The sequence below is a fragment of the Convolutriloba macropyga genome, chromosome 12 (genome assembly GCF_964194025.1).
Source record: "Convolutriloba macropyga chromosome 12, txConMacr16.3, whole genome shotgun sequence".
In the NCBI taxonomy this organism is placed as follows: domain Eukaryota; kingdom Metazoa; phylum Xenacoelomorpha; order Acoela; family Convolutidae; genus Convolutriloba; species Convolutriloba macropyga.
In genome coordinates this window covers 19,742,564-19,761,238 of record NC_134479.1, presented here as the reverse complement: position 1 = coordinate 19,761,238, position 18,675 = coordinate 19,742,564, and the positions used below count along the sequence as shown (strand labels likewise).

The following is an 18,675-nucleotide window of genomic DNA, read 5'->3' as shown; positions in this document are numbered from 1 at the left end:
GTGCATGCTACCTCTTTGATTGAACTACTCCTTATTAATCTTCCAGAATTACAATATTACAATTCTCAAAGAAATTATGTGTGCGAACATCTTTCAGGAAGGTGTATTGGTATACGGAACAACGAAGGAGAATATGATAAACGGCTGCTTGCAGTCACATGTAGACTACTTGAGAAAAAAGTTCACCATCAACCAGACAGATTCAAACTCAAAACCAGTCTCAAGCATCAGTTTTCTTGGTGACTCCCTTTCTAAAGAAAGCATAGCAACCAATCCTAACCTCGTTGAGTAGATCAGTAATGCAAAACTACAATCAAACTTGAAAGAACTTGAGCCTCATGGCAATTCGGCCTTTTTTACAGTCAAATGGCTCCAGATTTTGCTTCAGAGATGTTAACCCTGAACAAAAAGGGAAAACACTTCTTTAGAATGGAAAAAGAGGCGCAAACTGTTTTTGAAACTATCAAAACGAGTTATTGTCTAATCATTTATTCATTCTTACAGCTTAAAAATTCAGTCAACTGTAGAAACAGACGTCTCAGAAAAAAGTAACAAAGTAACAGGCGTGGACTTTCCACAGGAAGGACATCTTGTTCTACGTCTCCTGGAAATTGCCAGAGGCCAAACAGAACTATCCCTATGTTGATTGAACGCGTTTGCGTTTGTCTATGTGGTTATTTGTTCAAAACACTCTGAAGAGTGTCAAAAACCCTCTCAAGAATTTCCTCCTACCAGATGGTTAAATTCCATATGAGCACCAGCAGGAAACACAAAATGGGCAAAAGCAGCAATGGGATTTGACTTCCGATTGAAATACACGTCCGTAGACCAACACTCTCTTAAACTGGAATTTGATAACAACAATGACAATGATCGAGTCTGCGTTTCGTTGAAAAAGATGTTTTCTGTACTGGCGGACAGGGTAGTACAATCAGATTTCAGAACACAACTACATTAGAATCGACTGTTCGAAATTTTTATCAAAAGACTTTTTAAAAAAACTGCAACTGGAAACAGGGCTTAGAAGCAGAGAAATCAATTGTGAAATAGAGCAATATTCCAACAATTCAATACGGAATCAACTTTCGTGGTGTTGTACCTTTCATTTCACAAAATTTAAGACTTGTTGTTGGCTAAAGAATATGGTGTACCCACCGCAAAGAAAATGCGACCAAAACAACAGACCTAATGAAGTCCTAGAGGCCCGGCATCAGTAAAAACTTCTTCGATTAATTAGTAAGTGAAAACAGATCCTGGAATCCAGGTCTAGCCTGGGGAAACTTATTTAATTTACAAGAAGCAGAAATTTGCGTAGAACTCAATATGAACACGGTCAATTTATGGATTAAGGCGATGAATTAGTAACAGTAAAGACTGGGACCGATTGGAGCAGACTAGTCTTTGATAACAACAAAAACGTTGACCGAGTCTCTGCTGGGCCTCGAACAACATCCTTTTTTAAAAATCTGACGTGATAACTCAATCAGACACCAAAACAAAGTTGGAATTGACTCAACTGTTGCAAAAGGTCATCAAAAGTGAAATAAATTGCATATGAAAACAGTCTTAGAAACAGGAAGTAAAGATTCGGAAAACAGAAAAATATTCTAATTTTCCTTCCGGGAAACATATTTCGTATTGTTGAACGTTTTGGCTGAAAACAACCTGAAAGTTCCTAAAATTTCCTGAAAATTCCTGAAAAAGAACACCCTTCAAGGGCAACGGGAATTTCAAGCACATAAAACAAACGGCCCGAAAATTTCGGAGAACCTATGAGAGGGAGTGTGTGACATATTGCAAAGTAGATAACTTAGCAGTTTGAGTCGAAATTTCAATAAAAAAAGACTGATTTTTTTGCCTGTTGTTTCTGAAATGATGCTGAATTGTGGCTCAACTTGGATAATATCACAAAATTGTCAGTGTACAAAAACCATAATTTCAGGCAATAAGTTCAACCTTCCCACAACAAATGATGATCATAGACCAACTCGCCAGTCCGCCTTGTAGATATCAATTTCGCGTTCTCAATTAGGGAGAACAATATGTTTTGTGCAACAAAACTGCACTAATACTTGCCATATACGGCCAGGGGAGAATCTGGTTCTTACTTAAGGTGTTAATTAACTCATACCAGCTTATCTGTGTTGGTAGACTTTTGAAATTTCATACGAATCCGGACTCTAATTACGTGTGAATTTTTGTACATAAAGGCCCTTTGGAATGCAATTACTAAAATAATAAAACTTTTGTTACTTCTGATCGAGACGACAACTTTATTTTGGTTTATCTTATAATTTCTTACCAAGATCTTATCAAGAATCACCATGAAATTTTGGTATTTCAAGTTCTTGATAAGATATTTTATCTCTGGCAAGAGATACTGTGATCATGCACGTTGTATCAACATGTATCAAGTGTTGGTTAACTGGGAAATGCCTTTCTGTTATTCGATACTACAGATAGAAAATGCCGCTAATAATGAACAGTATCCAAGTTGCCAGCACGGTTTCAGAACATTTTTGTGTACGATATCTGATGATTGCGCTTATATTTTGTAAGGAATTTGCTGATTTTCTATACGAATTCTTAAATATTGACCGCGTATTTCTTAAATAAATTTCGGAAAGTTGCTCGACCCGGGAAGAAATTTGTTCATTTGAGAATATGTTTTAAAATTGTTCGGAGAAAACTGCTAGAAAACAGTTCCTTATTAAAAGATTTCTGCTTAATATATCAGAGTTACATTAAGTTTGTTATTAAAATCAGTCTAGAAATTTTAAATTCAAAAACTTTATTACTGATTTCAAAGTTTTTTATAAGCATATAATAGCTGAGAAGTCGTTTTAATCTTTCTAAATCTTTCTGAATCTCACAAGGACATAGCTGCATTTCTATTCTTTATCAACTCCGCTATTTTTGACTCCATAAGTGAAATAGACAACAAAGCCAATCAGCATCCAGATACCAGACCGAATCCAGGTCAGTTTGGTCAGCTGCGTTATGAGATAGAAGTTCACAAATATAGACACAACCGGAATGACTGGTAGTAACGGAACGCGAAAATTCGAATCCGAAAACTGGGCGGGTTCCGATATGAAGCACCATAGGTGAATTATACTCGCTATCATCAGAACAAAGAAGAAAAAGAAAAGCCCTACTGCAGACCAAAGTATTATTTTATTATTTTGGTCCTCAGCTTGAATTGTCGCCAGGCAACAAACCGAAAGACCCATAAAAAGTAAAAATAATGCGGTGGTAATTGTATGTTTACCATTCCAATCTTTTCCCTGTTTTTTCTGTTTTTTAATCAAGGGAATCTTTTCGGTATCATGGCTTTCGATGTCGTCATTTTCAGGTTCTTGTTTCTCGAGGTCAAAACTTTCTTCGCTGCATTCACTGACGATTTCATCGCCCCTGTTGTAAAATGTTGCCGTGCTTGAATCACACCGAACTTTGATAATGATAAGAGCAACACAAGAGAAAGCGAGAAGTGCGCCAAAAGCGAGCATTTGGGCAAGATCTTTAAGCTCAATGAAGAAAGCGACCACTGCAGAGAGTGATGAAGCGACTAGCGTTGCCCAAATTGGAATTTGGGTAATTTTGTTCACACGAGACAGACCTCGGAAGATAAGACCTGAAAATAAGCAATTAAAAGAACAGATTTTAATCAAGTTTTTAGTAGAAATCTGGTTTGAATTTGATTGATTACCCTGCTACATTTTGTTCTATTTACAATTTCTGCTATGGTTTTAGGCAAAATTCATACGAGAGCCTAATAATCAATGATCTTTAAAATTATTTTCCATTCTTTACCGCATCTAAATCTTGGAAGGACAAAAAATAACTGAAATTTCTTATTAGAGAAAACATCACACCGAATGGGGAGTCAATTTTTCAATTAATCACAACCAAAATCAATTATTAGCGCTCAAGTTGTTGCTTTGAAAAATTTTTAGTTAATGTTACTCGATTTTTTTTTACCATTTGCAATTTTTGTAAGAAGCATGTCGTTTTTTTTCTATTGTGAAGTTATATAGCGACTTCTCTTTTTATTCCTTTCAAATTAGGGGTTAACATTTTACTCAAACTATTGCAACCATGCCTTAAAAAATTATTCTCTGAAAATTCCTTATTTAACACATATTTGTTAAGAATGGAGCAGCATCCAGTGTTTTTGTAGCCCGATAGCCTCCATCAGTGTAATTGCCACATAGGTGACTGTTCAGTGAAAATCACTATTCCCAAGTTTGGGTTCTAAAAAGCACCAAATTAGTTTTTTAACGCTTCTGGAAGAATTAATACTTCCTCCGATGTTTTTGACGTTTTTCTTAAAAAAAATCAGAATTTTGTAACCAACTATAATTTAATGAATACAATTTTACTACATGTGCTGTAAAAAACGCAAAAAAGTTGTTATTTTATGACTTTCTAAGATAACAAATGAAAACAGGGACACAATGTCGTTGGCCTAATGTTAAACTCTTTGAGAAATGATTTAATTTCAACTCTTCTCTTCCGCTTAGCTTTCCACATTTCTGTTCCAACGCAAGCTGCCATTAAAATTTATATTACAAGAAAAGTCCAACATATTTTGGGCGTTAACATTTCTCAAAAAATAAAATGTTACTTTAAATCTAAGTTCCGCATAATATCTGAGTAACACTTTGCCCAATTGGCCGCACAAATGTATGCAAAGTGAATTTTTTGCTCTGCCAAAGTTTTGTTTTAACAACATATGATTGGAATTTTTTCCATATCTGGCTAACTTCCATATCTGGAGTTTTTAATAAAGGCCAAAAATTCAAACTTTTTTTTGTCGCATTGACTAAACTAAGGTGTGAGAGAAAGATAATTCTATACATATGAAATCCGAAAACTTTGAAAACTTTGGCATTTATGAAAATCACTCTAATAATCGCCTGCGCAGTTGTAAAACTGTGACGTTCGATGCATACCCTATAACTTCATTAAAAATGATTAATAGAAACAATATTTCTATAAAAAGGGGGTCAAACATTATTAGTCTGCGGAAAAATTTGTCGCATCAATGTTCCCAATTTGATCGGTTGTTGACACTTCACAATCTCAAACTTTTGAGAGAATAAGCCTGTAAAAATTCGATCAGTTTCTTAGTTTTACGAGGATATGAGAAATTTGCGATATTACGTAATAGTGGACAAAAGTGCGGCTCGCCTTTTTGTAGAGAGTCTAGAGAGAAGCTTCTCGACTTACTTTTGTTTCTTGTAAAAAGCTTCCGAGCTCTTCCAACCCTCCAATATTGAATTTGGGAAATTAATTTTTTAAAGATTTTTGTTCGGCCAGAGCTTTTAAAAATGATATAAAAACATTTTTTCTATACCTAAATATACAGCTCTAAACAAGCACAACTCTGAAGTTTCTATTTTATTCCATATGTACATTATCATTAAACGCTATTTAAAAGCTAATGATCATAGTAAAATTTGATAAGAACCCAAGAATGGTGTTGAAAAAGAGACTTTGTTCATTGAATTTAATGCGAGTAAACGCAATCGATTTTTGCATCCTTCCGTGAGAGTAGAAATTATTTTTTTCTCATTGACATGCTTCACTTTTTAATCTTGCTTGCGTTACCTTCCGGCAAATGCTGGTACGCAATGTAAGCTGACTTTCTCAATTACTGTCTAAAATTGATGGTGAAAACAGGTTTAATCCCAAAGTGAGAAAGTTTATGAATCAAAGTACCTGGAATATGAAGCCTTATAATTTAGTTAAGACTTGGAGATATGAATTTAAACACGTCAAGACTTGCACAAGATTGACTCGTCTAAAAGTTGTTATGGTCTTAGCTCCGAATCAGCACTGATACCTAGACTTGCAAATAGGCTTGCCCAGTATACTGGTTTTGACTTGGCGTTAAGTATGGGTAAAGATACTGCCACAATTAGAACTTTCATCCTGGTAATTCATGATTCTAAACAATGAGCCGAAAATTCTAGGCGTGAGCTTGTATTTAAAAAATTGAACGGCCATTTTCACCTCGTTTTTAGATAGACCCATCGGAAAAAATATTGGTAATTATAAGGACTGTACTAAAGTAATGTTTAAGTTGAATACTTAGCTTAACTAAGCTAAGTATTCAAATTACATCATTCCAAAAATAGAATGATGTAATTATGCTGAACCATTCAAATTGCGTAAAATGTCCGTCCGTCCAGCCAAACGGACATTTTACCGTCCAGCCAGCAGGACGGGAATTATCCCGTTCTGAGAACTATATATAGCAAAGAAAGAATCACAACTTTGAGAAAATTAAGAATTAATAACTCAGAGAAACTGAGAATTTAATATCTCCAAATCGAGAAAGTAATCTCAACACAAAATATTCCAAAGCGAATTGCTAATCCAATCTTCTCAACTATATCGAATAACGAATAGTTAGAGATAACTTTCAAGTCAGGACTTTATCCAAAAGGGAATAATAAGTTACTGATAACAGTTCGAGTTAGTAAAATTTTTACTAACTTTCCCGACCTTCTCTTTCTAACTTTCATAACTTTCTAACTTTTATAACTTAAAGTTTTAACTCTTATAACCTCATAACTTTACTTGTAAATTTACCTATGTTAGATTTCTATAAAGATTATATAAAACTTATAACTAGATCAATTAGCCAAATTTACTTACTTAGATCAATAAATACTTTTATGAGACTTATCAGGCTTAGAAAGATAGCATATACTAGGAGTACGACCATCGAGTCAGAAGTTCGCACCCCACTACCCTCTAGTATAAACTGGTGCGACCAGTGAGGCACGCATAACCATTCTATCTTCTAAGCAAAAAATAAAATAACAAAACAAGCCTAACATAATGTCCTCAGGAGGAACACCGAGTAGTACAGCTCCTTCAATCGGCTCCGGTAGTACAGGCACAACAACTGTAAGTTCCGGATCCGGCAGCACTACTACAGTAACAAGAACATTAATTGATACCCCCCTCTCTCATCCTAACATGTCACTTGTCACCTTCTCGGGAAATGACCCTAGACAAAATGCAAGTGATTTCTGGAACTCCGTTGAACAAAAAATAAACTTCTCCTTAGGTACAACGTTACCGACAGACCCCACTGCATTAACAAATCACCAAAATAGACGCAAAGCGCTATTTGGACCATCACTACTGACAGAGAATGCATTAGAGTGGTACAATACTATAGACCCCACAAGAAATCTCGACCAAATCAAAGGAGATTTCATAAATAGATTCACTGATAGCCGTGATCAATTTAAGTATCGACTAGAAGTAGAAGGTGCCACCAGACAAGAAGGGGAACTAATTAAAAATTTTTTCCACCGAATTAAGCATGCTGTTGATAGAGGATGGCCTTAAAAAATACCTGCACGATTAACTGATCCTGGCCAAATTGCTACTGAACGAACAATACAGCAGCAACAAAGAGAGCAAAAGTATATTGATTTTGCCATAAGAGGTTTACAGCCCCCCTCATTAAAACGCAAAGCGCATGAATATAGGATAGAAAATCCGGATAAAACATGGAACGAAATACAAAACCACTTAATAACAAAAGACTTAACATTTACTGTTAGCACTGACGGCACAGTAAAACAAACAAATGATAAAATCAGTAGCCTTGAAACACAAATTAAAGAGCTCACTAGCCTAATATGAAATAATGAAGTCAGCGCTATTAACTCAGGTTCCTTTAAAGACCCCAATGTAAAAGGACGACCAAATAATACACGCTTTTGTAACTATTGCCGTAATCATGGGCATTCCATTTCTAACTGCTCCAAGCACAGGATTGATGAAGGATTTAAAAAGATAAAAAGAGAACTCACTGACGAAACGGAGAAAAAGACATCCTTCAGTACTGACTACAAAAAGCAGACTAACAGTAAGCCGTATTTTAATGACCAGAATCGTCCAAATAAAACTAACAGTGGATATGACAACCGCAGATACGGAAATAAACACTATAATAATAATAATAATAATAATAATAATAATAATAATAATAATAATAACAAATCCTATGAACAAAAATTTCCCCAAAACAACCAATTTAGTCCCCATGATACTGAAGCTAGGCAATATTACGAACGTGAGAATCAAAATTTTCAACGTTCTTATCCCCCCCACGCGCATAATAATCAATTCCAAGCATCAAGCAGTAGATATTATGATCAACAACCCCGCTCGTCCCACTCTGTTCACTGGGTAGAGGATCAAAACCAACAAACAGAATATTACGATCAGAATAATTACACCGATGCTATCACAGACTTCTTTCCTTTAAACTTCTAAAGTCTCCGAAAGTTAATACAAATAGTAATCCAAAATCCAGGATTTATCTAAACATGTATTATTTCACCATCGGAGACATAAATAAAAATAGTGGACTTGAGATTGAGTATCTGATTGACCCAGGCTCGACATGTACGATAATAAATTACCCCACATTTCTAGAAATGCAAAAGTTGAACCCTAGCATGAGAACCTTCTCAGCTATCAATATCACAAAATCCTATAATGGATCACAAATTCGTATAATAGGCCATACTACAGTAACATCATACTTTGACACTGACGGAAAGTATGAAGCAAACTATAAAGTATGGGTTACACAAGAAGGAACGTCTAACCTGATTGGTGTTGATTTCTGCCATGTTTTCTTTAAAGCTCTGTATTTCGATATTCCTGCTGTAGAGTTAAAAGAACACACAGGAGTAATCAGTTATGGAACACTGAATAACGAAAAACAGTATCCACAAGTATCAGAAATAGAAGCAATAGTCTAGTCTCAGCCACTTTATATACAGGCAAGATCAACCTACTTTTACAAACACCAAAACACTGATTTATGTTACCCCAAAGGCACTTCTTTTCTACCACACAAAAATACAGTAAAAACAGAACTAGTGTTAATTAACACAGTCTGTACACAAAAAGAGAAAACACTACCTATACTATTAGAAAACCACAAAAATCACCCTATTACACTTAATAAAGGTATTATTGGGTACGCTGTATGTGATCTAGTATTGAGTTGTGATACGCGCAAATTCAACATGCGCGATTGTAGTGAGTTCGCATACTCAATATTAAATAAGTATGAAGAATTTGGTAATTGTTTCATGCTTAGTACAGTTGTTAACTCAGTACAAGAGGCTGAGTCGAACGAATCCGATAGTTGCATAAACTATATTAACCACGAAGAACAGTCAATATTCAATAGTAGTATGGCTATCGTACACACAGTTTCTAAGGACTGTGCTATGAGTAAAGGCTTTGCACTCATGTTATGTAAAAAGTTCCCCGACTTGAGAGAACATTGTAAGTGGCAAGTAGAAGTGAAAGATCGTGACGGAAAAACAATAAACCAAAATGTATTACACTACATTGCTCCTAATCTCGGACACCAAATCTTTAGTCTTATAACTAAAGAAAAATACAATGGTAAACCGACTATTGAAAGTATTACAACTGCACTATTCGAACTTTGCAATATACTTCTAATGCAGAACATTAGATGCATAGCTACGCCAAAAATCGCATGTGGATTAGACAAAATGAACTGGTTTGAGATATCTGCATTGCTATACAATGTATTCAATTCTTTGGGAATTAAAATATATGTTTATGTGAGTAAAGCCGAAATTAATCAAATGCCGTCCTCTACACAATACACAGATGAAAGCATCGAACAGATAATTGGAATTGTAGGCGATGAAATTGTAAACAAATGCAAAAATGATGCTGAAATAGCAACTGATTTCTCAAGTGATGCAAAAACCTTATGCAAGCCCAATAATACTGAACAATTCCCCAAGTTCAGAACAACTGAACAAAACATCTTCATTATTCATGAAGTTGTACAAAAAGGACTCGATACACGACCAAAAGATGCAAGTAAAAACTATGCACACTATATCGAGTATATTAAAAAGTTTGATTTCACACAAAGTGATTTAACGGACGATGAATTCAGAGAACTTCTAGAAGTTCTTCTAGATGATGAGGACGTATACTCCCATCACAAGTATGATATCGGCCGCACGAAACAGAAATTTCACATACCCCTAAAAAAGGACTGCGAATTTAAAAAGCAACGTCCCAGCAAAGTTCCCCTACATTTGCGTGACAAGTTAGAGGCATTAATGGCCGAATTATTACGAGCCGGAATAATACGCGAGCTAAATGAGCACGACGATTTAAATAGCTGGTTTGTAAATCCAAATATTGTACTGCCTAAGAACGACTATGTAAAACTTGTAATCGACGCTCGCTACCTAAACTCAATTACAGATACAAGTTACTCAAGTTGGCCACTCGAGCCACTACAAGTTCTAATGACACGAGTAAATGGTGCATATTTTACAAGTAGTGATTTGTCGTGCGCTTATCACCAAGTGCCCCTTACAGAAGAAACTCAGAAATTAACTAGTTTTATTGTAGGTGGACGTCAATATACCTATCAAGTCGGATTTTACGGCTTAAAGCCCCTTCCGAATTTCTTTAGTAAACTTATGCGTTATGCATTTGGACCGCTAATAAAGAAAAAGCAAGCCATTTCATATATTGACGATACACTGCTACAAGCACAAGATAAACAGGAAATGTTCACAGTAATACGTGAATATCATGCACTACTGCGTAAAGCTAACTTAAAAGCTAAGCCGGATAAAACAAAATTGAAATTCCTCGGGCATGTAATATCGAAAGGGACACTTAGCCCAATCACTTCACGCATTGCTGATATACAAAACTTAAAAACGCCAGAATCGAAGACCGATGTCCTCAGCGTATTAGGGGCGATGGGATTTTATGCAAATTATGTTATAAACTATCATATAGACGCAAAACCGCTATATGATTTAGTTAAGAATGAAACGAATTTCGAATGGCTGGATAGCCACCAGCAGGTATTCGATAAGTTGAAAGCAAAAATTGCACACGATATTTCTGTCGCTATCCCCAACCCAAAATATCCTTTTCATATACATGCTGACTCTTCCAACTTAGGAACTGGTAGTTTATTAATACAACAGTTCCCCGAAGGGAAAAGAATTGTTTCTGCAAACTCCCGTGTATTGGATAAAGCAGAACAGAAAATGTCCCCACAGCATAGAGAACTGTGCAGAATAATATCAGCATTAGAAACTTACGAGTTCTACATTATAGGCTCCCCCTATCCAATATATCAATTCTGCGATCACAGACCTATACTATTCCTCTGGTCTCGCCGCGGACAATTATCACATAGATTCTTCAAGTATCAAGTCGTGCTTACTAAATTTCAGAATCTAAAGATAATATACACTGAAGGTAAAAACCTTGCTTTTCCCGACTTACTTGGTAGACAAGTCCCGCAAGAAGAAGCGAAAAAGTTCCAAATTGAACACAAAACAGTCCCAAAGGACATTCGCTTCTACACATTGGATTATAAACCGATAAACTATTCAATACTACACTGTGACGAAAAGAAAGCACCCCCAAATACTAGCTATCCGGTAATTGCACATATACCCGGTCAGAAAAAGAAAATACTAAATATAACCGACGAAGATTTTAGTATTAACGACGCAAGCGACGATATAGAGCAGACATGTAGTGTAATATACAATATTGCCGACTCGTTCAGGTATGGACGACAAATAAATCAGATCAGAAAGATGTCTTCGGAAAATGTATCTACAGAAAGCCTTAATGACCACACATACGAAGAAATAACCGAAGAGGTACATGCAGTAGATGACGGTCTTGATGATGAAGAATGGTTAGAATTGCAAAAAGGGAATGTAGATATATCATTAATACAAGAACTAGAACAAGCGAAGGAGGAATACAAACAGCGCACACACAAGTGTGATATTGTAGAACCGACGACTTTACATACAGAAGTAGTAAAAGTATCTTGTAAGGACTTACTACTAAAATTAACAGAGTTCACCAAACAAGCTCAACTAGACACAGATACAATTCTGCGCGAACAAATAAACGATCCGGTTTAACAAACCGTTCGCCAGTGGCTAAAGGCAGGCAAAGAACCGCCGAGCACAAGTACAATTAAGCATTGTAAAGGATTACGTGCATACAAAAATATATTTAACCTTCTACTACTTGAGGAACAATATGACTTACTATGCTACAATAAACCAGACGAGAACGGCTTATACGATACCAAAATATGTGTTCCACTATCGCTATTTATGAAGTGTTTTGAGTTAGCACATAATAATCCGCTAAGTGGGCATCGTGGAGACGCATGTACATTTAACAACATTAGTAGATTCTTTTACTGGCCCGGAATGTACAAATGGGTTACAATGCTAATACATGAATGCCTAGATTGTCAGAAGAATAAACCACAAAGACATGATCTAAACGAAGCACCCTTAGAACAGTGGGGAGAATTAGAAACCACCCCATTTCATACTATACACATAGACCATAAGGGCCCATTTAGGCCTTGTAGTAACCAAAAGAAATTTTGTCTAGTTATAGTAGATAGTTTCTCTCGCTTTATACAAGTTTATCCATCAAAAACAGCCGATGCACCAGAAACTGTTAAGTTAATAGAAAAATATATTACCCGATTCGGAATCCCCCAGCAAATAGTACATGACAACGGTACTGCATTTTTGAGTAATGATTTTGTGCACTGCACGCATGAATTCGGAATTACCTTAAAACCACGGACCTCATACTCACCTTGGACAAATGGCAAGGTTGAAGTACAAAATAAAAACTTAGCAAATTATTTGCGCAGTTTTATTAACGACACCGGATCGAACTGGGCCAGCCTTACTAATAAGTTTGCCTTTGCGCATAATACTGCATCAAATTACAGTACAGGATATACTCCGTACGAGATAGTATTCGGCATTAAACCGCAAATTCCAATTTCCCTTAAGCTAGGCTTACTACGGGATAATAGACGGAATTGTATTTCAGAGTATTGTAAAGACCTTCCCTTACATACTCACTGTGAAAATTCTTGTAAAAACGAGAAAGTAGACAAACTATTACAGAATAGATTGTCTAGTACTATACTACAACGCGAAAATGAATTTAAAAATATATATAGTAAAACGTATACTCGCTGTCGGCAAATTACAAACAAAGCACACGAGTATAGGAATAGATTTAAATTGGGTAGACCAATCAAAATCGGTCGTAAAGTTCTACTAGAGCATCACGCTAAAGGATTATTGAAATCCAAAAAACTACTAGAGTTACGCTCTGGACCATATACTGTTACCAAACAAATTACTAACACTACGTATGAAATTGTTCACGTAACAACTGAACAAAAGAAAGTGGTGCATAGAAATCACTTAGTAGAATACTTTCCTAAAGAACAGGAAATAGACAAGTTAGTACAGGACTATAGTACTAACTATGATGATTCACAGGCCTACTATGATAGGTGCAACCAGTACTCAATAAATAGATTCAATCACCAAACAATTGATAACCCGGAATATATGCCGTGGCCTATTATTAACAACGCAAATAATCAGGCTGAGCAAATAACATCACCGCAACCAGTTGAATACTCAACTACTGTTAACACGTGCCGGAGTGCGCCTAACAGCCCATACAAAACAAATAGAAATGATAGCACACTACATATCAGGTATTTGTTTAGCCCCCAAAGTAGTTCACAAAGTACTACGTCCAATTCCCATACATTTAGCCCTATCATTAGTTCAACCCCCACCCAGTAAAAATAAAAACTAATCCTAACCCAATTCATTCTGATGTCAGACCGCAGAGAACACGGACTGAACCTAAACGCTATGGAAATACAATTCCATCAGATTTAATTCCAAAAATTCAAAAGAAATAATTCTTTTATACAAATCTGTTATTAAATTACAAAAAATAAATATGCAAGTTATAACAATAATTAAACCAAAAATTACAAAAATTAAAACAATCGAGCTCTAGCAAGTTTAACCAGTTAAATGTATTCGCGGGCAATAGCACAGTCTCGAAAGAGAAGCCCGTGCCCCAGAACAACAGCCAACCCATATAATTGCTGAGCAGCTCTTGCTGTCTCAGGGGTCCACCACACTCGCCAAAGCTCGAACACATACTTCATAAATTCTTCATGGCACTCGGGGTTTGGTGCTGTTAACTTTCGCTCGAACTAAAAAATTCAAAAATTTCACAATCTACCCCAATATATCCCAGAAAAATATATGTAACTTCAAAAATTTACCTCTTCCCCCAACCAACATTTGAGGTACTGCACTGTAGCAGGACATATCTTAGCGTATTTCAATGCATTCCTATCTTTATTATTTATACAATATTCCTGCGCAACCCGCAGCGAATAAAACTCCTCTTCAGAGAGGACAATTTGAGTTGATATATAATGCTCAGAGAGGAAAAATTTCATCTCTCTGGCATCCAACTCCAAATCTAAGTGTTCGAAGGCAGAATAATTTGCCTCTCTAAACAAATTTAAAATAGTTCTGTTCATTATTCTTCAAAGTTAGACTAGAATTACACTCAGAATATTTCTCTATTTATACAGGAATAAAAATAAACCCCAACCAGTTAAATTTCTTATTCACTCTGTCTTCAAGGACAACCCTCAATCAACCAATCAGAATTGCATATTCCGCCAGTTGCGCGGATAGTATTCCGCTCTCAATAATTTATGCAAATATACAAACTGATAAAATGCAGTTGAAACAGATAGCCAATCAGGGCTCCGTATTTTGCCATCCGCACGGACGGCCACATTGCCATTAAAAACAGCACAGTTAGCCAATCAGAGCTCAGTATTTTGCCATCCGCACGGACGGTCAAATTGCCATTGAGAAATCTATAAATTCTCAACCCAATTGAATCGATTCATTCTTCTGAATCTCTCGGGTAAAGACTACATCTTTAAACCTCTCGTCTACAAAACAATCCGAAATTCATTTTTAAAAATGAATCCAGATATCGAATCTCCTGTTCCCCGAGGAGGGAGGGGTTATCGAAACTGAAAACCCCAGAAGAAATTTCACTGAGGTAAATCTTTTGCTTATTCTTTTTCTGTTTCGTCTATTTTTATCTTGCAAAAACAGATACATAGAAAATGTCACAAAATTATTTGTGACCGCAACCTTAATTTTATCTAATTTCACAAATTGTGAGAACCCAGACTCTGAAATTTTCACAGATTTAAAAACTGCTCACCATCAATTATACGCAAAAACTGCAACATCACTAAAAGTCGCTCACTACGATTGTTCACTTATGGACTCTAATAAAATGTACTCACTAAACAAAGTCGCTCCTTGTAAAATTGAACCACAAAATGTTGAAATTTCAAAAGTCAAAGGACAAATTTTCAACCGTTTCTTTAGAGGAAAATTAGAAGCTACTATGTGTAGAGCAAGCCACCAAAGCATTAGGCGGTATTTCGGCCTTTTCGACGCTAGTGGAATTGATGCAAAACGTAGCACAATTACCACAGACGTAGATTTAACACCAGAACAGTGTAGGCAGGCTAGATTAACTAATAAGTTAAGTATTAACGGAAAAAAAATTCCGATTAAACTAAATGTAAGAACAACTTATATAAAAATTCCGGTCCCAATATTGGAGAAAATCCAAACGAGTGTGACGATTCTGGCTGGATAATTCACGATACGTTTGAAACATATATGCAGGATACAACTTTAAATGTTAACCTGCGGGGAGGTTCAGTAAATAACTGGCAAAATATTCCCCTGCCTTGCACATTATCAGAAGGAGGTTGTCATAGTACTTCAACCGACCCCCATGCTTATAGCTGGGAGAAACAAGATAATTGCTTGTTCGCTGTAAGAGAACAATTTGAAGGCAAAATGATAAAAATAGGAGATAATTATTATATCTCTAAAGAATCAGAGAAAGAACAAAGCTTTCTATTTCAAGTGTACAATAAGCCTCAATCGCTTTGCAATAGCAATAATATAGTTTATCCGTCACCATACGACACACTGTATGTTGAATTTACAGGCGGATTTAATATGAATACAGGAGAGGCACTCGAACCTCTACCTACTATAAATAGAATTACTAAACTTCCGAATAGTTCAATAAGTTCGCTTAACATCTCCCGAACTGAGATAGATTATGAGGCGCATTTGAATACTAAATTCGACTATTATCAGTACACTAATTTCCGAAGGCTACAACTCTCTGAAATAAATACTATACAACAAATTTGTGAACTAGAACGTTCACTTAAAAATACACAACTTGCATATTCGCGTCTCAGCCCTAAGCTGGCTGGTTTTCTGTTAACTAATAACAGATCTATGTTTTTAGAGACAAATGGCAATGTAGCCTGGCTCTATCACTGTCCAAAATTTTATTCGCCTTTACAAGTAATGGATACTTGTTATGATAAAATACCCGTGTTATACAAAAATAAAGTTCGCTTTATCGATCCAGTTAGCAGACAAACTTTCACCACTGCTAAACAACAACCATGTAACAACAAACAAAAGAATCTTTTTCAACTAGATATTGAAAATGAAAATTCTTGGATCGAATTAACTCCAAGTATAACACAAGTCACTGGGCCAGCATTATTTGCACCCAGCAATCAGAAACACAAAATGGTTTCAATGAAATTTAAAAACGGACAGGAAGTTTCTTTTCATGTTAAAGAAGACATGATTGCATTTTGGAATGATGTAACTTTAAATTCTGAAATGAAAGACGCAGCGCAAGAGTTTTCTCGTGAATTAGTTGAGATTCAACATAATAAAAGCCAGCCTAGTGGTTATAGCAACTACTATACTACAAAAACAATATATTTAGATTCTCTAATATCGTCACAATTTCTACACAACCGGTATATAAAAGCCTTCGGCCGAATACACTATTATTTAGAACAGAGCGGAATTACTTTCGCTGTATTCCTCTTTGTGAAATTTATAATCGACATTGTAGTTTGCATCATTCGAGCACTACAAATACACAAAATTACAGGAGCTTCAGTGAGTTTCGGAAAAGTAATACTATCAGCTACTTTCAATATACTTTTTCAGTCCATAGTAACATCAGTATTTCGTCCTACTGAAGAAAAAGACGACTCAGAACACTTAGTACAAGCACCAACTTATAAAGAGCCTACTATAAACATATACCCCACTATACAAAGTGAACTACAAACAATCAGACAAGAGAGGGAAAATCAGTCTAACAATGATGATTTCCCCACTTCCCCAGTGTAATTAAATCTAATTAATTACAACTATAAATAACTTTTATAATCCCTTTTAGAGCATAGCACTAGATGACAACAATTTTCCTCTGCCAGCATTTGAGGAGCTCCCAGATGATCAGCCCCCATTGGAACTCCCATCCGATATTGTAGAGGAATGACAACTATGGAACCACAATCACAGGAGCAACAAGAACAACCCTCAGAGCAACCTCAACAACAACCACAACCGGGACCATCACAACTCCAACCACCAGTGGCAGCAGTCATTCCAAAGACACTTACTGTGCAGGACAAAATCAACCGCCAAATCAAAACAGAACAACTAGTGTGCAACCCAAGCTTCAAGGGGTACCCGAAATATGACATGAGCTTGAATTATAAGCTGCAGAACCACGCAAATTTGTATAAACTCATGTCATACAACCCTAAAACCAAAACATATCGAGCAAAGAACTTGGGAATTGACAAGCAAATTTTGTCCGTCCCTTTCTATCTTTTAACCGCTAATTTAGAAAGCTCTGAAGACAGTTACATCCGTAACCTCGAGCAGAGTTTTCTAAAGGAGAGATACAAGAACTTTCAACTCCAGCAGCGCAATGACAGCCTGCTGCGAGAATTACGTGACTACCGTAACGGCGACTTCCGTGATCAAGAAAATTTTTCAAATCTATAAGCCCGGAGGAGAGTCACAAAAACCTTTTTTATATTTAAAACAGTGCGTGTAAAGTTTTATATTTAACCATTATTATTTTCTTTTTGTAAATTATTATGCAGATGTTTCATCATACATATTTTGTAAAATTTTTATGCAGATTGTTTCATTCTACCATCATTAAGGACCGGGTCGGGATGTACTAAAGTAATGTTTAAGTTGAATACTTAGCTTAACTAAGCTAAGTATTCAAATTACATCATTCTAAAAATAGAATGATGTAATTATGCTGAACCATTCAAATTGCGTAAAATGTCCGTCCGTCCAGCCAAACGGACATTTTACCGTCCAGCCAGCAGGACGGGAATTATCCCGTTCTGAGAACTATATATAGCAAAGAAAGAATCACAACTTTGAGAAAATTAAGAATTAATAACTCAGAGAAACTGAGAATTTAATATATCCAAATCGAGAAAGTAATCTCAACACAAAATATTCCAAAGTGAATTGCTAATCCAATCTTCTCAACTATATCGAATAACGAATAGTTAGAGATAACTTTCAAGTCAGGACTTTATCCAAAAGGGAATAATAAGTTACTGATAACAGTTCGAGTTAGTAAAGTTTTTACTAACTTTCCCGACCTTCTCTTTCTAACTTTCATAACTTTCTAACTTTTATAACTTAAAGTTTTAACTCTTATAACCTCATAACTTTACTTGTAAATTTATCTATGTTAGATCTCTATAAAGATTATATAAAACTTATAACTAGATCAATTAGCCAAATTTACTTA

At 35.8% G+C, this 18,675-nt stretch overlaps 1 protein-coding gene across 1 annotated transcript in view; it reads right to left on the bottom strand.

The window, feature by feature from the left end:
• Positions 1–2,889: 2,889 nt before the first annotated feature.
• Positions 2,890–18,675, bottom strand: part of LOC142350410 (cationic amino acid transporter 3-like) — a 42,903-nt gene continuing 27,117 nt past the window's right edge. The window contains exon 5 of the mRNA XM_075402257.1: positions 2,890–3,634. Coding sequence (XP_075258372.1) covers positions 2,892–3,634 — 743 coding nt within the window. The 3' untranslated portion in view covers positions 2,890–2,891. The remainder of the gene's footprint in view (positions 3,635–18,675) is intronic.